Raw genomic sequence first — 21,292 nt, 5'->3', positions numbered from 1 at the left:
ATCAATTAACAATTAAACACAGGTGTATTCTTGGTTGCCTAGGCTACAATCAATTTGTTTACAAAGAACCCGTCAGCAGCAAAGTAACTGGTTTTTTAACAACTGTCGAAGAAAACACACCTTTTATTACTTCGGATGTTGTTTAATGCCATTGCAAGAAAATGGATTGCAAAACCATGAAAGTTCAACTTCCTAGCAAAAGTTTCATGCCTCTCATTGGATGTAAAGTATCGCTCCGTCAAACTATTTAACGCTTATAAAAAATCTGTTGCTGTAATTCATATTCTCTTCAGTTGGGACTTTCCAAATCCGTGGAAGCGGCCTAATTAGAGATGTGCTTGATTATGCCTTAGCAGCTGGGTACCGTCAAATAGGCATGAATTCCATCAAATTTGACTTGAAAAATTTAACAATTTATTCCCCACAGACACAGCAGCGGTCTATGGAAACGAATCAGATATTGGTAAAGCCTTAAAACAACTCCTGCCCAAATACAAACTCAAACGCGAGGATATTTTCATAACTTCAAAACTCTGTAAGAAAACTCCCATCTCTATCTCAGTGTTTTCACGTTAGTATTCCGCAGCCCCCAGTGACCAAGGAGAACAAGCCCTGAAAGCCTTAGAAACTTCCATCAGCAACATTGACTGTGGTTACCTTGATCTGTATCTGATTCATTGGCCAGGGGCCCACGGTATTCCAGGTAACCACCCCAAAAACGTGGAACTTAGGGCTGCAAGTTGGACTGCGTTGTCAAAAGGGGTTGACAAAGGTCTCGTTAAAGACATCGGTGTGTCTAATTACACAGTCAAGCACTTAAATGAAATTCTGGGGAAGAATGGGGCTGTCAGACCTGCAGTTAACCAGGTGGAGTGGCATCCACATTGTCATGAAAGCGAACTTAAGAAATTTTGTAAGAAAGAAGGGATCTTGCTGCAGGCGTATTCCTCACTGGGGGGTTCAAACAACCCTAAGCTGATTTCAGATCCTGTTGTGGTGGAGATTGCAACAAGATTGAACAAGTCACCAGCTCAGGTTTGGATTAGTTATTGAAGATTGTAGGTTAATGTGTTTTTTAAGGTTTTGTTAAAATGGGCTCTCCAGCAAAATATTGGGATAATTCCTAAAGCAAGGTCTAGAGGACATATTGAAGCAAACATTGATCTTAATTTTTCCATTCCTGAGGCAGACATGAGCAAACTAGGAGACCTCAAAACTAAAGAAAAGTATGCATGGGATCCAAAAACTATAATATAAAATTACTATATATTTTTAATGTTTTATTGTAATAAATGTAGGTAAATGATTTAAACTAACATATTGAATAAGAACAAGCAACTACACATTGAAAATTGGCAAAAAACGAATCAAAAAGTGACAAAAAAAGAAAATACAATACTTAATAATCTTGGGATTGAGACTTCCCAGCCTTGCCGCCACTTGGAGTGTTTCCAGTCTTCTTTGGAAGCAAAACTGCTTGGATATTTGGAAGAACCCCGCCTTGGGCAATAGTCACACCAGACAAAAGCTTGTTCAATTCTTCGTCGTTTCTTATAGCTAGTTGAAGATGGCGAGGAATGATCCTAGTTTTCTTATTATCACGAGCAGCGTTTCCAGCCAATTCCAAAACTTCCGCAGCTAGATATTCCATAACAGCCGCTAGATACACGGGGGCCCCTGCACCAACACGTTCTGCGTAATTTCCCTTGCGAAGAAGACGATGAATCCTCCCCACTGGAAACTGCAGCCCCGCTCGGTTTGACCTGGACTTCGCCTTTCCCTTGACTTTGCCTCCTTTGCCTCTTCCACCCATGGTAACTTGAAGTGTTTCTTTAAGATTGAAGACTTCTTTTTTCACACGGAGACGTCCGTTAAAATCGGAGACCTATCGGAGAATACAGGCGGGAAAACGAGCGAAAACTGCCAAGCCTGAACCGGCAAAAACGGTTACAATTGAGGTACCAACCGGAAATGTCAACTAAGAAAATCCCTGTAAGACGTGGGTTTGATACATTGTGCCTAAGCGCGGAGGTACAATAGCGCTACTCGTGTCTCTTTGTTCCGTTATTTTTGTGAATTGTTGATAACGTGCGCTTTGAGTGTTTGAATTCGATAAGTTTTGTAGTCGTCGACGATGGCTGAAGCAATCAAGCGAAGTGAAGTGAAAGGCATTGATTTGCCCGATAACAACCATGAAGATGAAAAGGATGCGAAGAAGAATGGTTATGAAAAAAGTGCAGACCAAAATGATGCATTGCCTGATGCTCTAGGCAGTACCAAGTGAGTGGTGACTTAAATTGCCTTTTTTTTCATAAATTCAGTCGTTTTTATTGTTCGCAGAGGGTTTTGTGGCCCCACCATTGCTCGCATGACCACTGAAAAATATGCGTCCCATTACAACATGAATCATAAGAAGCGTGGTTTGGCCCTTATTTTCAATCATGAGTATTTCGATATTCACAATTTAAAACCGAGGACTGGGACGGATCAAGACCGTAAGAACCTACAAGATGTTCTCAGAAAACTTGGCTTTGAAGTTGTGACTTTTCAAGATTTGAAATACCACGATATTGAACGCCAAATTAAACAAGGTAAAACCGAAAATTTCAATCTTATTTGCTTATGCTATTTGCGTTCGGTCTTTCTAATTCAATACGATAAAAGGATAAGATAAACAGATGTGATCACTGATCACATTTAACCCATATAAGCTTTGATAAATTTGTTATTCAGCTTAAATAAGATAATTATTATGCAGCTTAATCTTAGCGATAGATGAATCAAATGGGTTTCCAGGGACATCTATTCAATTGGGATTGTTATTATTTCATTAAAACCACATTTGTTTATTGTTCATCCAGAAATTTTCACTACAGTTTAAAAGTTTCCAGTTCATAATCAAATTAACAATTTCATTCATTTTTTGGTAACTATCGTCATGGTCGAGGTCAACGCTGCTTCACCATGAAAATTATAATAATTAGAGCCTGGGGCCTGGAATTTTGGTAGGTCAAATTACAAACAAAAGATTGAGGATAAAACAATGAATATTTAAAATGGGATGATCAATAAATATTTAAACTGGATTGGGGGAGTGAATCATGAAGTCACGTCGGTTTTTTATTGATACGATATTAATCCCACTTGTGAGTTTAACCCTTTTACAGTTGTAAATGTATACAAGTGTCCCAGAACTCGTGACCAAGAGAAAAAAGGCTTATGGAGGCAACAATTCTGAACCAAAATTTCGAAAAAAAGATTTTTTAGCTTAAAAACAACCGAGTTAAGACGAAAAAACGGAAGCCAATCCCGAAGCAGAACAGTATTTGAAAATCGGTAACTATGGACACATACTCTCATTCATTGGTCAGATGAACATTACACTCTCGTTGCCTAGGATATTTTACTCCATCACAAAAATAAGCTTTCGAGATGCTATTTTTTGGAAAAATTCATAACTTTTTTTGGGTTGAGAACAAAAATTTGAAAAGGGGTCGGGGCAAAAGTGGACGATTTAGTATGTAATACCCCATATATACGTTTACAACAGTAAAGGGTTAATAGCAACGTTATCTCAACTTCTGAAGAGCGTCCACAGTTTCTACCCACTGTTTTTATAACTTATAATGTTAATTTCTGATTTTACAAGGTCCTAAAATGAGATTAAATCGCCGATTGCGGTATCTAATCTCGAATTTTTTCAGTAGAAGGCCAAGCTAAACATCATAAATAATATTTGTGTTTATCACGATTTTTTTAAACGATAAGAGGATTATTACATTTGCCACTTCAATTGATTTATTGATTAATTTTTATACAGAATGATAACAATAAATGTTAAAAAACCTTAATAAACTTCACGATTCTTGTAATTTTTTGGCCATACCTGAAAAAGAAATTCGCCTCCTTTGAGTCATTAATGTGACTCACCCTGTAGATATGTTAAAGACAACGGACCTCCTTCAAGTTCATCGCGCAAAGTTGCGTCACCACAGCCGTTGTATTAAAATTGGATCACAACATAATTAGTAGTACTTTGTTAGTTTTCTAACTGTTCTTTCTATACAAGTTTCTTTTGCTTTAAGATAAGAAATCATTGTGTAAATGCTTAATTAAGAACCGTTTTCTTTTCAAGTTGCCAAATACGACCACTCCGAGTGCGACTGCCTTTGTATATCTGTCCTGACGCACGGAGACACCGGAATCCTATACGCCAGAGACATGCAATACAAACCCGATATTCTCTGGAGCAGTTTTTCGGCTGATCGCTGCCCCAGTTTGGCCGGTAAGACAATCATCTTCCACAAATTTCCTGTCTTATCTTTATTGTTTTAGGTAAACCGAAAATCTTCTTCCTCCAAGCGTGTCAAGGCGACAAATTAGACGGCGGCGTCGTGGTGTCTAGAACAGAAACCGACGGACACCTAGAAATTGATTCATATAGAATCCCGGCGCAAGCGGATTTTCTAGTTGTTTACTCCACAGTCAAAGGTAGTTTCCCACGGTGATGAATTTTCAATGATTGTGTGTTTTGCAGGGTATTATTCGTGGCGCAACACCACCAGAGGGTCGTGGTTTGTTCAGGCACTCTGTGAAGAATTGAGAACGAAAGGTTTTGATTTTGATTTGGGGACTATATTGACGTTTGTTTCCCAACGTGTCGCTTTTGATTTTGAGAGCAACGTACCAGACTCGCCCACGATGCACCAACAGAAACAAATTCCGTGCGTTATGAGTATGCTCACAAGATTGATACAATTTAACAGAGGCAAAGAAGGGTAGGGTTACGTTTATGTTTCAGTCACCCTGTATATGTTTATCCTTTATCACTATATACCAGTATGTATTAATGTATAGCTCAATCAATGATCCTTGCTTTAGTAATATTGATCTCATTTTATCTTTGATTTGCTCAAACTCTACTATAGTAAGTATACCACCAATTTCTGAAAATTATCGATCAATTGTGTTCAATAAGACTGCCAATCATGACGTAATTCAATTTTTAGAGGTGAAGATTACAAAGAAGTCCAGCAAAAAGAGAAAAAGAACTTTTTTAAGGGAATCTTTACCAAGACTTAGTGTAGGTTTGAGTTTAGGCTAAGTAGAAAAATGAACAAATACGTAAATGTGTTGTAGACGTTGCGTTTTTAGGCAATTTTTGTGCAATTAGTTCGCAATTCCATCACAATTGATGTATATACGTTAAAGCAACGAAATTCACGCCAATTATTAAATTAATTCATTTCCGGAACATTTGATTGAGACAGTTTTAAGATTTTTAATTAAAATAAGCAAATTCGTATGTTATAAAATCGTGATCAGACACTGAAAATGTGCCATTGTCTTTCAAAATGTGTCTTATGAAAGTATAATGTGTTACTTAATTAGAGATATCAACAACAGATGTGTATACATTGCCATTAAAATGTATATTCTTATATTGATCAGGACGATCATTCTACATTTGGCTGTAAGTTTACATTACCTTTTACTTATATCTTTATTTTATGATGTAAAATTTACCAAAAAACTTTGTATTTTTGTTTACGTACCAATATACAATTTCTACCTTCACTCTTTTTTTTAGAACCTCGGCAACAAAACACCTGCGACCTCGCTCTGCCCATAAATAACCAGACATTTAGTCTAACTTCAACGTCAGTAGTGCACATGCGTTGTACTTCTGAACTACCAGCGTTGTTGTCAAAAGTTTTCGATGAGGGCGCTCTTTTCGCGACGTGAAATAAGTTCGGTAAAATGGTACGTAAACTAATCTGGAATATTTTTGGTCATCTTCGTATTATTTGAATAAAAATGGTAACATCCCTGTGAGAAATTGTGTTTAAAATGATGTTGTGTGGAAATGAGTGTGCGAAAATCAAAGGTTCTGGTTTAACCTCAAGTTTCATGTTGCATGGTTATGGATCATTTTCACACATATTTCTTGATAATTCGTGTGAATTACCAAGTCTGGTGGATAAACAATGAGAAATGTTGTCCAGTGACTCCAGAATTAAGGCCTAAAACCCATACGAAGATGCCCAAAAATGTGACTATTGTTTTTAACCTCACTTTATCGGATGTTGTTTCAGACGGAAGGAACCGCCACGATCCGCACCCGCAAATTTATGACCAACAGATTGTTGTGTCGCAAGCAAATGGTTGTAGATGTTCTACATCCCGGCCAAGCCTCCGTTAAGAAAACGGACATCAGAGAAAAATTGGCCAAAATGTACAAAGTAAGTTGAGTTTGCACAGATAATTTCAATGTCCAACTGTTTGTTTTGGTTGTAGGTTACGCCAGACGTAGTTTTTGTTTTTGGGTTCCGCACGAACTTTGGAGGTGGTAAATCCACAGGTTTTGCGTTACTTTACGACACTTTAGATTTCGCCAAAAAATTCGAGCCCAAACATAGATTGGCGCGACATGGACTCTTTGAAAAGAAACAACAAACGCGGAAACAGCGCAAAGAACGCAAGAACAGAATGAAGAAAGTCCGCGGTACCAAAAAGAGCAAAGTAGGAGCCGCAGCTAAAAAGGTGAGAATCATAGATTGTGACAGTAATTCAATTGGTTAGAAATGATGGAATGTTATTCATGGTCTCTTAAAATGATATTGTTTTCAGGCTGGAAAGAGATAAATTACTTCTTTTCTACATTAGGTATTTTTTGTTTTGAGGTTTTTGCATTTATGCGAGTGATGCTTTGTTTGAATTGCACGTAAAACAGGACTACCAAGTAGTAGCTTGTCTTTTGTTTTGACTACTTCAGGGGGTGACGCTAGGCATTACCAACCCCAGTTGAACTTTAAAGTAGTCCGCAGTTTTGGATCTACACCCAGAGCTAGACGGCAGCTTATTAGTACTACCGTTTATTAAAAAAAAAGCCAAAAACCTAAAGATATTTTGAGAATATATTCATAATCTATTAACGATAGTTTGTTGAGAATGAAATAACAATTAACAGTTTTAGAATGAGTTTATTTATGCAAAAATCGAGATCTACTGGGAGCTCAATGCCAAGTAGATTTTGACTCCATGCTGAGTTGTTTCTAAAATTCTTTTTCTTTTCAGTAACATCCTTGACCCCTGAGGGCTTCATTGTGTGGCATGTATATCTTGTTTAACATCTAAAAATTATATATGAAACACAATAAATAAAGCGCAATTTGTATTATTATGGAATTAATATCCTATCCATATTTATAAGTGTTTTTAAATAAATTGAAAACATCGAATTTCGTTTTAATTAAAGAGAAAAACCGAAAATATAACATAACTTCTACTTCTATTATGTCATCATACGGTATAAATAATAAAAGAACGTGTATATTTGTTTAAATATATTTAAAAAAAAAAGTAAAAAAGGTGTTGTAATCCTGGTTTTGGTTTTGGTAATCATGGATAACGGAAGACCGAGCACTAAAATACATCAAATATTATAGAAAATAAGCATTTTTTACAGATTTTACCTTTTTTTGCCTAGATAAACAGTCGACAAATTCCGCCGCGATTTCGCAAGCACTTTGTTCTTTGCTTCCTGATTTTTCCGCATCAAAATCTTTCGGATTGTCCACTTGATCGGCATAAAAATTAACTTCCCGCACTACGAAAAAACGTGAAAAATGGAAATCCCTACTAAATAAAACGAAACTTACTCGTACTGTTCGTTAGAGCAGCATTGCACTTCTCAACTCGCTCCATAAGATCCACTGCTTGGTAATAAATCACATTTCGTTTAATCCACTCTTGGATACTTTCAGTTCCTGGATAATCATTAGAATCCAGCTAAAATTAACGTAGGAGCGAAATTTCAATGTTAATTTAAACTCACCATGTGTAATTGACGAAGCACGCAGAAGTAGTACTCGCACTGAAACACAATTCTTAGATTTTGTAAAATTAATTGATTGGGAAACCTTCTGTTTGGTGTTTTCGTCCTCCACAGCCAATCCCAACTTCTTTCTGGCAAAATTTAACACACTCTTTGATTGTTGGACTATTCTATCCACCACTTCAATTTCATCCGCCCAACACAATTCTTGTTTGAGTTTCAATTCCGTGGGAGTTTCACACTCGTCTTCACCGACCTAACTCAATTTTTATATAGTTTTCATAGGCTAAGAAATGAAGAGTTTGACCTACCACCAACTCAGAAATCACGACAATAAAAAGGAGATAAAATTTGTTCATTTTTAATTGGGAGTGTGTGTAATGATTGCTGATCAAATGTGTTGTGTTAGCCAATTATTGCCTTTGTTTTTATATTTGATTTTACGAATTTGTCCTTCATTTATGTATCGTTAATCATATGTAATTTTATTTGTCGTGGGTGTGTAATTTTGAAATTAACAGTGGTCTAGCTTGTTATTTTTATGGTCATCCTACTCTGATTTCCTGTGCGCGGTTTTCAGCAATGATTAGTTTTTAATTAAATTTGACCAATGATTTTATTAATTATGAGTGATAAATTGTGTACAATTAGGAAGTCACTTTATTATAAGCGATTTTACATTTTTAATTAATTGCACCTTTGTGTTGCTATGTGGTTGCAAAAAAATCTTTCGGGTTGGCTACAGAAAAACGATTTGGGACCGCTGACCTCATGACTTTTTTTATTCCAATGGTACCTAATATTTTTTAAATAAAGTAAAGCTGTCAAATTGTGGATCAAATAGAACTTTAATTGTCCATTTTTTTTCAACACTCTGTGTAGTGTACTATGATTGGTTGATTGGTTGATGGGGCACGTATTTACATGAAGTGGGTAATGAAATGATTAAAATAAAATGACGTATTTTGTACAAAATTTTATTTATTTCTTGTAAACAGTAATTTACCCAAAAATGGCGTTTACAATATACGTTTTGGCGGCTTCTTTGACAGTATTTTTAATTGTCCGAATTAACCCACTTGAGAAATCGCTGCAAAACTTCCATCACAAACTTGGCAGCTCGGTCGAAAAATCCAGGTTTGGACTCCGGGTCCGGCTCTGTTCCAGCATCATTGTCTTCGAATTCAGCTTCGGCCTGTCGGACCTGTCTTGTCAGAGTAGGAGCTCCCACACTGGCTCTTTGTAACAATGAAGACAGTTCTTTGTCTTGCTCCAAAAACTCGACGAAGCTTTTTCGGAGGTCTTGTTCCCTTTTTGAGTTGTGAGGGGCCTGGAAAAATTGCATTTAGTGGGTTTAAGTAAACTTAAAAAAAATTACTCACCCCAAGAACTGTTTCCAGTAAAACGAGAGCTAGGCAGATCCCGACAGCAAGTTTAAGACTCATGATTGATTTTGCTTTGTGCTACTATAAAATAGGTCTCCATAGAGGGATAATAGTTTATATATACCTAGCATAAAATGCGCACAACCTGTAACGCATAAACCACCATGACCGTGAAGGGTTATATAATGGAAAATCACATGTTATATTGTCGGTTACTGGAATCAAATGGAACTTCTTCCGGTGTATTATTAAAGAGTTTGCAAATTGACATTGAAATTGAATGTAATTTGTGATAAATGATGTTCTACATAATTCAGTGTGTGTTAAATTATTGTTAATTTAGAAAAAAACATTAAAAAAAAACAAAAAGGATATGTAAATATGTTTTTCTGGGTACCTAGATTAGTAATTTCAGATATTTAATTATAAAGTGGTGATATAATGCAGTATTATCTAGAAAATGACTAACAAATTACGACAATACAAGCTTTTTGGGAAGATTCGCCGAAGCCCGGAAAGGCAATACAAAGCACTTTTTTTCCGGAAAGAACACACGTTGTATTTATCTATTGTCTTGAGGTAAGTAAAGCAAATTTTGAGTTTCTTATCTGCGCTTACAAAATACAGTGTTCTGTAACATATCTTTTCAGTGTTCTAAAAATTTTGACACCTCAAGTAGAAGAACTGTTAAACAAATGGAGAAAATAAATCCATTTCATAAATTTTTGCAAGCGTTTAGAAAAAACGATAATTTGTTCAATTTTCTTCAAATTTACTTCAACTATTGTGGCATCAGAAGGTAACACAATAATGTTAAAGCAAGAAGTTTTTTACTAAATAAAATATACACATTGTTAGATTTACCCAAAATAATCTCAAATTCACATGAAACCCACTATCAGTCAAAATTGGATTTATTGAGTTTTGAAAAATAACTCATTTAAAATTGTTATTGTTAAGATGTTGATAAATTTTATTAAAGTTTTTATGCATTTTGAATTTTAAAAACTTTCCAAATAATTCTGTTATATGAAAAACGTATGTTTATTTAGTAACTCGATTATCCGTGCAGGCTCCGGTCTCGAGAAGTACGGATAATCGAGGTTGCACTGTATTACGATGGCAACGTGTAAAAAAAACTTATTTTAATTTTTTTTTCTGACTTCCTTTTGCAGAAATGTGTCCAATACCGGTCCTGAAGAGTACCTCTACTTTATGCAATAGGTGCATTAGAAATTACTGCCTATTACATACCTGAAGTGACGCTAATTAAGTAATTACATAGTTACAAAAACAGTACTATTCGAAAATTGACAAAAAAAGTTTCATTTGCACATTAATTAATCAACTATTATTAAAAAATCTCGTTGATTAAGATCTCAAGCACGTGTACATCTCTAGTCAATAAATGCGCATTTGTTGAAAAAGATTAAGTGTAAACTAGATACAGCGTGGCCTCTAATTAAGTGATTAATAGGGAAGAAAAAAAACGTTCTAGACTGACTGAGACAGGATGAGGATACGAAATATGAATAATTTAAATTTATAGTAGAACATACAATTACAGAAAAAGTTAATAAATGAGTTTACTTCCATAATTCATAAATCTGATTTGTTTCTTATCTCTGTGAGGGCGGCAAAATGTGTTTAAACTGGATAACTTTTTCTACCTGCGCTATGATGTTACTCATCTGTAAAATGTACAAAAAGATACGGAAAATAAACAATCAAACTATATAATGTTATGAAACAGTACAATAATACAAAATACCGAACTGAAAATCAAAAAAATAGAACAATGTGACTTGTTGAGAGACGCTGACAATGAACGCTTGCGCCATGTTCTAATTTATCCGCCGAACTCTGCGACATACGTACTTGAATTTGGTTGCCACGCCACCAACAAGCATAGATGTTAAAATTCGAGCTTTTCTAACTTCGATGCGGTGTCCACTGGCAAAAAACTTCACATCAAAGTTGTTGTTCGACGCGTTTGTGTCGGTCTCGGGTGTAGTAAAAGCTAAAGCATCGGTTATCGAAACCAGGTGAAAGATAGTGATAGCGTCTTCCTGATAATGATTTAAGTGTTGATGATTGGTGCTGTGCAGAAATAACAAGTGACATATTCAAAGTGGTATAATCACGATGGCTTTGGGTAATGGGAGCACCCCAAACGGGGGTGTTACCCAGGAAAAGGCTCCGGTAGTCAATGGGACTAACATGGAAACGTTACCAAGGGCTGGAAAACAGGTAATTTTAGACAGATGTTCCCAAGAACCCAATCGGAGACAACTCGCTGTGGCTTGCATTTGCGGCCACTAACGTGATGACTGCGTTAATTGCTGCCATAAATGGAAGATTACGTAAACTTTACGTATAAATAACCGGTAAATTGGGAATTCTGTCATTTCCTAAGAAGAATCACCTGAAATCAAGCGGTTGAGCGCATTTGCGGGTTGATGCCGGAATTCAATGTTTACGTTATTGAGTGAAGATCAATTAAAAGCGTAAATAAACATTGAGATCGTCCATGTTCGGAGCATCCAAGGACGTTGCTTTTTGCCAACTAAATATCAAAATTTTGGCCTTTTTCTCGCACAGGACGCTGACTCACCAATGGTCATGCAAGGTTGCCGTTAACGCCACAGCTGTGGCTCTATTCGAATTTTAAAATTTTCGTCAATTAACTTCGTCCTACTGACACTAAAAAATTAGGAATTACACAACAGTTCAGTGCTAATAACACAGTCTATACACATTACTCATTTTTGCTGCGATTTGCATGAAAAATTATAAAACAAAACATCAAAGAAATCCAGGTTTCCATGTTTCCAGTTCCGCGCGATATAACCTAAAACTACTCAAATTATACATGAGATAAAAGCGACTCACCTCTCCTTTACGATTCTGAATGAGTCCCAAGTGAATTGTGCTCAAAAACCGCCTTTTAAGACAAAAAGAAGATGCACATAATGACGCCATTTGTGTAAAAACAATTGCATTCGTAATTGCTGTCAACTTAATTGTTGATTGTACAAAGTCACTAGATTGCACCAGCAATGATTGTTTATAATAATAGGAATAATTAAAAAAATCGTGTTTTATTATTGTTAACAAGTAAAACGTTTTTCATGTCGAGTTTTTCTAGTGAGTTCTAAAGGACTTAATTAAAAACCATGGATTAATTGTCTGGGGGATTTATTTTTATCTTGTTTTTACGTTGGAAGCATTTTGTAAATAATTTTAGTCTTCATTTGTTTATTATTTTTGTGAATTAACACAGAAAATTCTCCAAGCTCATGTAAGTTAATGATTTTAGTTATTAATTAATTTCGATGTTTGTCAAAATGCAGGTGGTTAATTTCTGATTAATTTTAAGCTAAAATTAGCACAAGTTTTAATTATCCTGAATTAAATTTTAACTAATTGTGGGACGAACTTAACGCGACATTTTGAAATGTCAAAGTACAAATCTATTAGATCGCGGTTTTATTAAAATTTAATTTGCTTGACAGTCCTGACAATAAAAGATGTTCTGTCAATTAGTGTCCAACATCTTTCGCTCGCAACTGTATACAGAGAGAGTAAAAGAATTTCAAATCCGAGTCTGGAAAATGCACAAATCTGCTAAACAGCTTTCTATGGGGAATTTATGTCACAAATGACGGAAATGGCGGAATAGCAGTGCTTTTACATCAGTAAATCGAATGACATAACTCTGAAAACGCCGCAGATATTTCTGTCACTCCCAGACATTAAAATCTTCCTGCTAGTTTTCAGGAAAGCATCATTTTATCTTATTTGTATCTAATTTAGTAAATCCTAAGTATAACTGAGGTTTATGTTATTAAGCCAACACTGCAAATAACCCAAACTTCAACTTGATGAAGACAATGTTTTGTTTTGGTATCAAAAGATTGCGGCAATTTATGAATATCACGGTCATAAATGTTGATAAATGTATTTTAATGGAATTACATAAAACGTGTTACTGCTAGAGCGAACGTTTAAAGTAATATCATTTATTTTCACTGTCAGAACGTGTGGGTTTTACCGAATTTATTTCAGGTGTATTCGAATGAGAGTAGAGAATTTTATGTCTGTGGGTACGAGATTTTATTAATAAATCGACACAGACCGCTTCAAAACGAGTATCAATAAATATCCACTCCACTTCATAAATTTTCGTTAATAAAAAATAAAAATGATTCATGTGGTCTTGAATTTAAATGAAAAAGTGGTCTCGATGCACCCAGACTATCAAAAACACGAGCGAAATTTACAGTCGCTCGCGATAAGTTTGCTAATTGTTGTGACCTTTCTTATCGTGGACTTGAAGTTTGCATATTATACCAATACAATTGACGTAATTAAAAATGTGGATTTTTTCAAAGGTTTTTTTGGAAGGAATATAAAGTACTAGCTCAACCTTGAAATATGCCACTTTTTATGTTGAGTCAGTTCGCTGGATACAAAGTGTATCATACATTACGTAATGTACACAATGTCACAACAAGTGTCATCCGCGGAAACTCGTTTTGTAAAAATAAAAGTGTCACCTCTACTGGCTTAAAACGGGCTAAAATTTTGGCGCTGCCTTCCTTAATGGCATTTAAAGGCAAAACTATATTTATACTTCTAAGAGCCTCATTTAAATATAGAGGACAGCAAAATTTATGCACTTCTGTCTCGATGACAGCACTGCAAACAACTATTAGCATTTTAAATTGATAAACAGTTTACTATAGTAGCCTTTACCACTTCGTCTACCTATAAACAGTACCAAAGTTTGTTATTTTAGCGCAGTATTATGAGAACTTGTTTGTTATTTTTTAATGGGGCGAATAGTAACGACTCTTTAATTGTCGGTGATGTTCAGCTTTAGCACCTTTTAACTTCGTTAATCTTCATCTTTTTATTATTACCCATAATTTTTTATTCTGGTTTCTAATTTATATCATGTCAGAGAGTGGTGTTTAAATAAAGGGTGTGATGCGTTTTAGTGGGGTATTAATTTTCTAGACGCGTCATGTGAACAGTTTCATTGGGGAAATCCTCATGATGAGCGACAGTTGTTGAAGATATTAAATTTTATGTCTTTTCAAACTGAATTTACCGTGTGTTTTCTAATTGCATGATGCTCGGTGTTGGTGACCGTAAATTGGTAAAATTTGCCTAAATTATCGGAAACATGTTTCCTCAATTAAGGCGATATTTATGAGGTACTTACATACAATTAGGTGTATCAGGAGGAGCGAGCTGACCTAATATGTAAATGCTCCAGTTCGTCACTTTTAATGGGATTCCTAGTGGATAATACTTCTCAAAAATACAACAATACAACTGGCTTCCCCTGATTTTCTTGTTATTTCGTCCAACTTCTTCTTATTTCCTTGTGATTTCGTAGAACTTCCTCTGATCACATTGTGATTTCGTCCAGCTCTCCTTATTTTTTGTGATTTTGTTATTTCGTCGAACTTCCTCTTATTTCCTTGTGGTTTCGTAAAACTTCCTCTGATTTTTTCCAACCCTCCGTTCAACCTCTCCTTATTTCCTTGTGATTGCGTTCAACCTCTCCGCTTATGTTCTTGTGTTTTCGTCTAACTTTTTCTGATTTCGTTATGAGTTCGTCCAAACTCTTGTGAATTTATCTAACTTCCCCTGATTTTCTATTGATTGCCCCTGATTTTCTAGTGATATCCTAACGATTTCCTCGGATTTCCTAAGACTAATACACCGATTTCCTAGGGATTCTTTGGGAAATTGCCTTATTATTGAGCCTTTGAACAGATTTATAATCATGAGATGTTACATATCTGTGTGGGATTAAATTATTTTTAATACATGTACATCATGCACTTGTGGGCGGCACTTATTGTGTGAACAAGTGATTCTTATTATAGACCTTCTTTGCTTCAGCCGTCATCTACACCATCCATTACATACAAGAGGTGAACACACCGTTACTAGAACATTGAAAATTGTAAGGAAGACTTTAATTGCAATGTGTAATTATGTGCACTTTTCTCCAGAATCTTCTGTTGATTTTTGTGTTTGAGGATCATTTCAACGCCACATTTAACACCGGAATCTCGCCATTAAAATTACTAACAGATTTGGGTTAATTACCAATTAGCTAAACGTTGAATGCCGCATGTATTTGTATGTTAGATTTCAATCAAATTATCTTCAGCATTTCCAGACGATCAATATCCGTGGTTGCGTCTATAGAAAGCTGAGGTAAACGATTTTTTTTTACATTCTTTCGTTTTTTCGAAAAATTCTTGGTGATAATTCACAAGACATGTAGGTCAATTATTAAAACCACTTGAACCAAATGTGTACTCATTGAAGATGAGTCACGATCCTCCTTTTTGTGCGTTTGTTCTTGACCGCAAACATTTTTACAATCGCTGATAAATAATTCATTTTACATGCAATAGTGGTTTGAATGTGGGCGTGTTTCGCGTGACTGAACTTCCTCACTTGTCATTCTTATATTACTCTTTATAATCAATTAGTGTGAAAATAGGTGCATAAATATGATGCTTGCTAATTACGAGAAGATTGCGCTTGGAATTTATGAAAATTACTCGGCCATGAATTACGCGATCTTCTCGACACTCTTACATAAAAGCGGAAGTATTAGTACCTGTTCTATTTGTTTACCTGTTTCCTGTCGGTATTATCATCGCTAATGCATTATCGCTTTGTTTCATTCAATTTGTCGTTTGTGACGAAATGATTACTTTCAGTTGGAATTAGTCGGATTTAACCTGTTCGATGTTTTTTCAGTACGTAATGCTTGTATTTACCGAGTTAAAGGCCAATAGCCTTGTTTTCGGGTAGTGCCAAATCGTAACTTTCACTTTTATAACGCTGATACGATACGCATTACCAGCACACGATAAAAGGCTTTGTGTGAAAAAAGTTGTAGGACGGATTGGAATTTCTTGCGGTGTTACCATTCAGGTGATTCATCCAGTTTATCTAAACTGACTGATTCTCAATTGGACTTGATTTATGTTATGGTGATACGCCTCAGCTGATAATGCTGGAGGTGATCTATCCTTGATTCCGGGAAATTTGATTAGTAATCGTTGTTTGAATGTCGCGCCGTACTTTTTGGGGTCTTTACAGAAAAATCACTAGAATTGTGACAGATTTTTGACACTTTTGAGGTTAAAATGGCACTCTTTCAGTGAAAAATTTGAAAATTGACGGCGCGAATTTTGAAAATCGCTCGTTTCGAAGACAAGAATTAAACAGTGCCTACATAAATATTTGACAATAAACAATGCCGAACGCTGATGTCACTAAGAAGAATTTATTGTCAAGACCCCGACCTTAATGTGCACTTATTAACCTGCTTCAAATGCCAGTCTCATATGAAATAATTCACCAAGGACGTCAAGTGCTGCATTACAAAAAAACGTATTTATGCCAAATTAAGACAACTTTTAGTTTATTGCTTCTAGACCAATCTCAATTGTTTGCAGACAATGAGAAGTTCGTTCCCATGTACCTATCTTTACAGCTGTTACGAAATTAAAAGAAGTGTTGAATAAACAGCATGACCACACAATGTTTAGCCAAACTCCCTGAAACACTTGTATGTTTATAAACATGTGTACCGCATATTACGGGGATAACATTTCATGACGTAAGGTCTCAAGAGAATTCTGATGTAAAATTGCATCCCGAGCTTTTATGGCTTGTCCTCTTGAATTGACATTTTTATAACAAGCTGAGATCAGGAACTGAATGATATTCGAATCCCACTGATTACGTAATGATAGTGCTTAAATTTTTAAATTGACCAATCGTAATTTGCATAGAAACATCAACACGGTCGGTGAATCAACTGAACGAAGATAAAAGTGACGTAATGTTACATAATAACAGTTTAAAATCCCAGATCCAGCGGGAACGAACGGTTTATAAAAATTTTATAGATCCTTGCAAAATTTCCAAATCAATTGCGATCGTTAATTGAACTATAAAAATTAATATCCGACTCAAAAACTTTGATTCTCGTGTGAACAAGACAATAAAACGCTCGTGAAAAGTGAAGTAAACATCAACAATATCTTGATTGAATTTTGCAGCGTCACTCCAAAATAGAACATCGATGAAAAGTGGGTTAAATAGATAGAAGGGTAAGGGCGTTATGGATCGATCCATTTCAATGAGATTGGCGAGAACCAGGTTTAAGGGATGTTCGACATTCCTCCAGGTCACGGTCAATGAACAAACATGTTACCGAAATTGGAGTTTTACTTACATTTGCACTGCAGAACATTTATGGGCTAAATAGCGATGCAATTGAGGTCAGCAAGTCTGTATTATGACATAACTATGTCACGAAGCCTTAAAAAACAGCATGCATGAGTTATTTTTCATAGATGATGGTCGAAAAACACGCGCCAAGTTAATGCATAAATGATTAAGGGTGGAGCTGGCTATTTGGGGCGAGAAAAATTTAGACAGTTGATAGTAAACATTTTAATAAATGGTCTCGGAATTTTTTCTCATTGTTGCATCCACGCAGCTCGCGGCAAATCACTCCAAACCTACGCGGGAAGAAGACCTAAAAATTTGCCCCACCTGTGACCACGCAAAGAACGGTTATTCACTTTTATTTATAAAACTGCATCCTACTGATATAAATAAATTCCTACTAAAAAACGCGGATTTTTACAGTACAGATAATGAAAGAATAATTGAAAATTTAACTATCAAACACTCTTTGTGGACGTGCGAGTTGGCACTTAAAAGAACGAAATTATAACGGAAGCTTTGTCATTTGTCGGAAGCATTCCTTCATAAACGTTGCAAGTACGCTTCTGAATTTAATTTGTGTACAGAAGGAAGAATCGTCTAACGGAGATTTTAACGAGAACAAATATGTGAAATTCTAGAGGCGACGCTTTCCGTACATTAGGCACTTCCTGTTTTATTTTCAATGCTCTCTACTTTGTATTGTGCCTTTCAGCGTTCAAACCAATTTCAAATTGGAAACTTTGAGAACACGTGTCCGCATAATAAATTCAGGAGTCAGTTGTGCCTTCAAATGGGTTCTTTTTTTAAAAGAAGTCTTTTATACGGTGTAAGGGCTGACCTAGAAATTAAAACCGTGCAAGTACAGACAGCGTCAAAATGTGAATCAACAGTTTACATTTTTTCGTTGTAATAAACCTAACTATTCGATAATTTTCATCGTTTGAATCGGATTTTTTTGTCGCGAAAAATCGACCATCGAATTTTGGCTGTTGCGAACTTTTTCTAACTTAAAATGAGCCAAGGAAGACAATGTTGCAACTGCCGTAAATATGTACTTTTTCCATTATACACCCAAATTTATTCGAAATTACCTAATCGTGAATCCTTCACCGTGAACCGTGAAAGTAAAGACGCATTATGTAATTGATGTAATGACCTTACAATGAAGTCAATAAATTTGCATGGTTTCGACCCTACAACGGAAATCCTCAATTGTCAATCCTTAGAAATACAGTCTCTTCGATTCAATTAGAAGCCTACACTAACAATTTCTACATTATCCAAACCACTATAAAATTTTTCAGAAATAACCAAAACGAGAAATTTGGAATTCGTGCGCCTTCATCTTCGCGTGACTGACAGTAGAAATAGCTGAAGAGGAACTAAGAAATCTTGTTTTCGTTCGGCTAATTCCAATTAGTTCCTCTATAATTTTGTGTCACTGCCTTTCATTGCTTTTAAGACTGACAAATCACTTGATTCGAACAAAATACGCGATGCTGTTAGTGAAGAGAGGATGTCGGCAATGAAGCAAAAATGTCGCGAGCAGCAAGTGGAACCAATTATCCAACTATACTAGAACCAGCCAAACCAAGCGAAGTCAACCACCATGAACTCGGACAGTTATGTTCTGAGAATTCAGTGAAATTTTGATCGAGAAAGGAAAAAGAAACGTCACGTTTTCTGTATTGCTAAAAATCAAGACTAGAAATTAGGACATGATAAAAATATTCCCAAAATCGTGGGAATTATAGTTTCCAAACGTTATGGTTAAATATCTTGTGGGAAAATTGCATGAATACATCTCAATAATTTTATTTTTTCCAGACCGATCCCAATACGGCGTTTTTGAGGGCAGCTAGAGCGGCTCAACTGGACAAAATTCAAGAGTATTTGGACTCAGGAACAGTGAGAGATATTAATACATCGAATGCTGTAAGTGCGCCATTACCGCCTTATTTTTCACGTTAATGCATTGTGTAACATTGAACATGTGTCTAAACACGCTCAAAAATGTAAAGAAGCATTTGTGTTAATTCAATGTTTCACAGAGACAGTCTTTGAAGTTTTTATCATGACAACAGTTTATTTTTCCAAGCTCTCTAACACGATTTGTTGAATGTTTTGTTATTCGAGTATCAGCGTCGTGTTTTTATACGTATCGGATCTGTTATCACTCTTTCTTGTGACATAACTTTAATTAATTTTCGGAGAAAGTTTGAGAATCTTTTGTCTGCTTTTCAGAATGGTCTGAATGCGTTACATCTCGCTGCTAAAGACGGCCACGTAGAAATCGCCAGAGAGTTATTGAAAAGAGGTGCAATTGTTGATGCTGCCACGAAGAAAGGAAACACGGCTTTACACATAGCATCGTTAGGTAAGATTGATTTCATTGTGAGCACTGATCAGTTTTGCGCTTGAACTTTGATTAGTTTTTACATTTTTTTGAACAATCCATGGTTTTATGCTTGGATGTAATGGAATTAAAAAGACAGGATGTTGCGCTCTGGTTGGTGTGGTAATTACGCTATTCTCATACCTGAACGTGAAAAATTCAATGTTTGCGCTCTGAAAATAGATTTTCGATATTTACAGCCGGACAAGAAGAAATTGTACGACTGCTTATTCAACATGGTGCCTCTCTCAATGTGCAATCTCAGAATGGGTTTACTCCACTGTACATGGCTGCTCAAGAAAATCACGATGGGTGTGTGCGGTATTTATTGTCGAAAGGAGCGAACCAAACGCTGGCCACTGAGGTAAGGAATAAATAAAACAAAAATTTCTAAGCGGAAAGTCGAAGACATTAGAGTAATTTCAACGTACTGGTTGATTTATCACGTCCGGATTATCCCTGTTTCTTGTAGTCAGTCTAGTCCGGGCTCGCCACATAATGAAACATGAGATATTGCAGCTTGCTGTACGTCCTTACATTATCCCCAGGGAGCAATTCTCGAGTTCATACAAACAACTACCGCGTACTAAACCTGAATGTTGCAATTTACTTCAAAAGTTTTTAATTTTCAGCTTTCAGAGGTTTGGATTTTTGCTAGATTCTCTTTTCTTTTATACACAAGCAGTTCTGGTAACTTTGGCTCTATGTCAATGGAATTTTTGGAGTTTACTATATTGAACCCTCTTATTTGGCCCAGCAAATTACAAAAATTTAGGTCCAAATATTGAATTGTTAAAATTTTTTGTTTTGAAGTCGAAAAAGAATTTGCAATATTTTTATCAAAATTCGTACTTTTGGAAATTTTGGTTCCACAGAAATGAATTTTAGGGAGTTTACCATCTTTGGCCTTTTTATTAAGTGGGTCAAATGATGAAATTATTGAACAGACTATATAAATTTTAGAACTTTTTATTTTGAAAACGAACCAAGAAGTTCTGAAATTTCCGATAAAAATTTGGAATTCTACTAATTTTGACTCTACTGTGATGAATTTTGGAGGGCCAACTTTTTTTAGCCTTTTTATCGAGTCTGCAAAAGTTGAGACGTATCGGACAAAAGACACAAATTTTAGAATTTTTTTTGCGATGAAATTAATTTTTTTCCACATTTTCTTTTAAAGACCAATAATTCTGGTAACTTTGGCTCTTTGGCAATCAAATTTTGGGGGCTTACTATATTGGACTCTTTTATTTGGCCTAGCAAATTACAAAGTTTCGGACCAAAAACAAAATTGTTAGAATTTTTTATTTTGAATAATAAAAAAAAATTTCAATAGTTTTATCAAAATTTATAGTTTCGGTAATTTTTGTTCTACAGCAACAGAGTTTGGCG

The 21,292-nt window shown here is 35.6% G+C and overlaps 7 protein-coding genes and 2 long non-coding RNA genes across 14 annotated transcripts in view; 5 read left to right on the top strand and 4 right to left on the bottom strand.

The window, feature by feature from the left end:
• The first annotated feature begins 21 nt into the window (after window positions 1-21).
• On the top strand, window positions 22-1,270 carry LOC148179935 (uncharacterized). Its single transcript, XM_088030998.1, has 5 exons — window positions 22-222; window positions 294-374; window positions 428-535; window positions 587-1,035; window positions 1,081-1,270. The coding sequence occupies exons 1-5, from the start codon at window positions 162-164 to the stop codon at window positions 1,255-1,257; spliced, it is 876 nt and encodes a 291-aa protein (XP_087887124.1). The 5' UTR covers window positions 22-161; the 3' UTR covers window positions 1,258-1,270.
• On the bottom strand, window positions 1,268-1,979 carry LOC148179934 (histone H2A-like). Its single transcript, XM_088031001.1, has one exon. The coding sequence runs from the start codon at window positions 1,811-1,813 to the stop codon at window positions 1,400-1,402; it is 414 nt and encodes a 137-aa protein (XP_087887127.1). The 5' UTR covers window positions 1,814-1,979; the 3' UTR covers window positions 1,268-1,399.
• A 20-nt stretch (window positions 1,980-1,999) lies between these two features.
• On the top strand, window positions 2,000-5,577 carry LOC148179933 (caspase-1-like). The gene is made up of 6 exons (XM_088030997.1): window positions 2,000-2,280; window positions 2,341-2,591; window positions 4,136-4,285; window positions 4,336-4,491; window positions 4,538-4,778; window positions 5,010-5,577. Exons 1-6 carry the CDS (start codon window positions 2,135-2,137, stop codon window positions 5,080-5,082), a joined length of 1,017 nt encoding a protein of 338 aa, XP_087887123.1. The 5' UTR covers window positions 2,000-2,134; the 3' UTR covers window positions 5,083-5,577.
• A 93-nt stretch (window positions 5,578-5,670) lies between these two features.
• RpS24 (ribosomal protein S24) lies at window positions 5,671-7,241 on the top strand. Of its 2 annotated transcripts, XM_088031002.1 has the most exons (5): window positions 5,676-5,763; window positions 6,096-6,242; window positions 6,298-6,543; window positions 6,631-6,666; window positions 7,078-7,241. In XM_088031002.1, the coding sequence occupies exons 1-4, from the start codon at window positions 5,761-5,763 to the stop codon at window positions 6,643-6,645; spliced, it is 411 nt and encodes a 136-aa protein (XP_087887128.1). In that variant the 5' UTR covers window positions 5,676-5,760; the 3' UTR covers window positions 6,646-6,666; window positions 7,078-7,241. The 2 variants fall into 2 exon arrangements, with proteins under 2 accessions (XP_087887129.1, XP_087887128.1); XM_088031003.1 differs by lacking the exon at window positions 6,631-6,666 and having other exon boundaries at window positions 5,671-5,763.
• Window positions 7,242-7,331: 90 nt separating this feature from the next.
• LOC148179931 (uncharacterized) lies at window positions 7,332-8,224 on the bottom strand. Its single transcript, XM_088030999.1, has 6 exons — window positions 8,149-8,224; window positions 7,923-8,093; window positions 7,838-7,876; window positions 7,662-7,791; window positions 7,476-7,609; window positions 7,332-7,425 (listed from the first exon to the last, which is right to left on the bottom strand). The coding sequence occupies exons 1-6, from the start codon at window positions 8,194-8,196 to the stop codon at window positions 7,402-7,404; spliced, it is 546 nt and encodes a 181-aa protein (XP_087887125.1). The 5' UTR covers window positions 8,197-8,224; the 3' UTR covers window positions 7,332-7,401.
• A 576-nt stretch (window positions 8,225-8,800) lies between these two features.
• On the bottom strand, window positions 8,801-9,341 carry LOC148179930 (uncharacterized). Its single transcript, XM_088031004.1, has 2 exons — window positions 9,220-9,341; window positions 8,801-9,167 (listed from the first exon to the last, which is right to left on the bottom strand). The coding sequence occupies exons 1-2, from the start codon at window positions 9,280-9,282 to the stop codon at window positions 8,895-8,897; spliced, it is 336 nt and encodes a 111-aa protein (XP_087887130.1). The 5' UTR covers window positions 9,283-9,341; the 3' UTR covers window positions 8,801-8,894.
• Window positions 9,342-9,574: 233 nt separating this feature from the next.
• Window positions 9,575-10,520, top strand: LOC148179929 (uncharacterized). The gene is made up of 3 exons (XR_015769672.1): window positions 9,575-9,801; window positions 9,873-10,021; window positions 10,398-10,520. It is a non-coding gene; the product is annotated as an uncharacterized LOC148179929 (long non-coding RNA).
• Window positions 10,521-11,185: 665 nt separating this feature from the next.
• LOC148179927 (uncharacterized) overlaps window positions 11,186-21,292 on the top strand; it is a 30,363-nt gene continuing 20,256 nt past the window's right edge. For all 5 annotated transcript variants that reach the window (XM_088030991.1, XM_088030990.1, XM_088030993.1 and 2 more), the window contains exons 1-4: window positions 11,186-11,472; window positions 19,333-19,440; window positions 19,750-19,882; window positions 20,101-20,264. In XM_088030991.1, the coding sequence (XP_087887117.1) occupies window positions 11,368-11,472; window positions 19,333-19,440; window positions 19,750-19,882; window positions 20,101-20,264 (510 nt within the window). In that variant the 5' untranslated portion in view covers window positions 11,186-11,367. The remainder of the gene's footprint in view (window positions 11,473-19,332; window positions 19,441-19,749; window positions 19,883-20,100; window positions 20,265-21,292) is intronic.
• Window positions 11,420-12,326, bottom strand: LOC148179928 (uncharacterized). Its single transcript, XR_015769673.1, has 2 exons — window positions 12,126-12,326; window positions 11,420-12,079 (listed from the first exon to the last, which is right to left on the bottom strand). It is a non-coding gene; the product is annotated as an uncharacterized LOC148179928 (long non-coding RNA).

The sequence above is a fragment of the Gnatocerus cornutus genome, chromosome 2 (genome assembly GCF_029298725.1).
Source record: "Gnatocerus cornutus isolate USDA-ARS CGAHR chromosome 2, icGnaCorn1.1, whole genome shotgun sequence".
NCBI lineage: Eukaryota > Metazoa > Arthropoda > Insecta > Coleoptera > Tenebrionidae > Gnatocerus > Gnatocerus cornutus.
Note: the sequence above shows the minus strand (reverse complement) of the source record. Positions and strands in the feature narration are given on the sequence as shown.

What these genes read in the sequence shown, in the direction of transcription:
- LOC148179935 (XM_088030998.1), top strand. Translation starts at nt 162, where the DNA reads ATGGATTGCAAAACCATGAAAGTTCAACTTCCTAGCAAAAGTTTCATG. An exon ending in AGCTGGGTACCGTCAAATAG is followed by an intron (nt 375 to 427) that starts GCATGAATTCCA and finishes TATTCCCCACAG; the next exon opens with ACACAGCAGCGGTCTATGGA. An exon ending in TGAACAAGTCACCAGCTCAG is followed by an intron (nt 1,036 to 1,080) that starts GTTTGGATTAGT and finishes GTGTTTTTTAAG; the next exon opens with GTTTTGTTAAAATGGGCTCT.
- LOC148179934 (XM_088031001.1), bottom strand. Translation starts at nt 1,813, where the DNA reads ATGGGTGGAAGAGGCAAAGGAGGCAAAGTCAAGGGAAAGGCGAAGTCC.
- LOC148179933 (XM_088030997.1), top strand. Translation starts at nt 2,135, where the DNA reads ATGGCTGAAGCAATCAAGCGAAGTGAAGTGAAAGGCATTGATTTGCCC. An exon ending in TGTTTACTCCACAGTCAAAG is followed by an intron (nt 4,492 to 4,537) that starts GTAGTTTCCCAC and finishes TGTGTTTTGCAG; the next exon opens with GGTATTATTCGTGGCGCAAC. An exon ending in TTTAACAGAGGCAAAGAAGG is followed by an intron (nt 4,779 to 5,009) that starts GTAGGGTTACGT and finishes TTCAATTTTTAG; the next exon opens with AGGTGAAGATTACAAAGAAG.
- RpS24 (XM_088031002.1), top strand. An exon ending in AATTGGCCAAAATGTACAAA is followed by an intron (nt 6,243 to 6,297) that starts GTAAGTTGAGTT and finishes TTTTGGTTGTAG; the next exon opens with GTTACGCCAGACGTAGTTTT.
- LOC148179931 (XM_088030999.1), bottom strand. Translation starts at nt 8,196, where the DNA reads ATGAACAAATTTTATCTCCTTTTTATTGTCGTGATTTCTGAGTTGGTG. An exon ending in TGCTCTAACGAACAGTACGA is followed by an intron (nt 7,610 to 7,661) that starts GTAAGTTTCGTT and finishes GTTTTTTCGTAG; the next exon opens with TGCGGGAAGTTAATTTTTAT. An exon ending in GTTTATCTAGGCAAAAAAAG is followed by an intron (nt 7,426 to 7,475) that starts GTAAAATCTGTA and finishes GATGTATTTTAG; the next exon opens with TGCTCGGTCTTCCGTTATCC.
- LOC148179930 (XM_088031004.1), bottom strand. Translation starts at nt 9,282, where the DNA reads ATGAGTCTTAAACTTGCTGTCGGGATCTGCCTAGCTCTCGTTTTACTG. An exon ending in TACTGGAAACAGTTCTTGGG is followed by an intron (nt 9,168 to 9,219) that starts GTGAGTAATTTT and finishes CAATTTTTCCAG; the next exon opens with GCCCCTCACAACTCAAAAAG.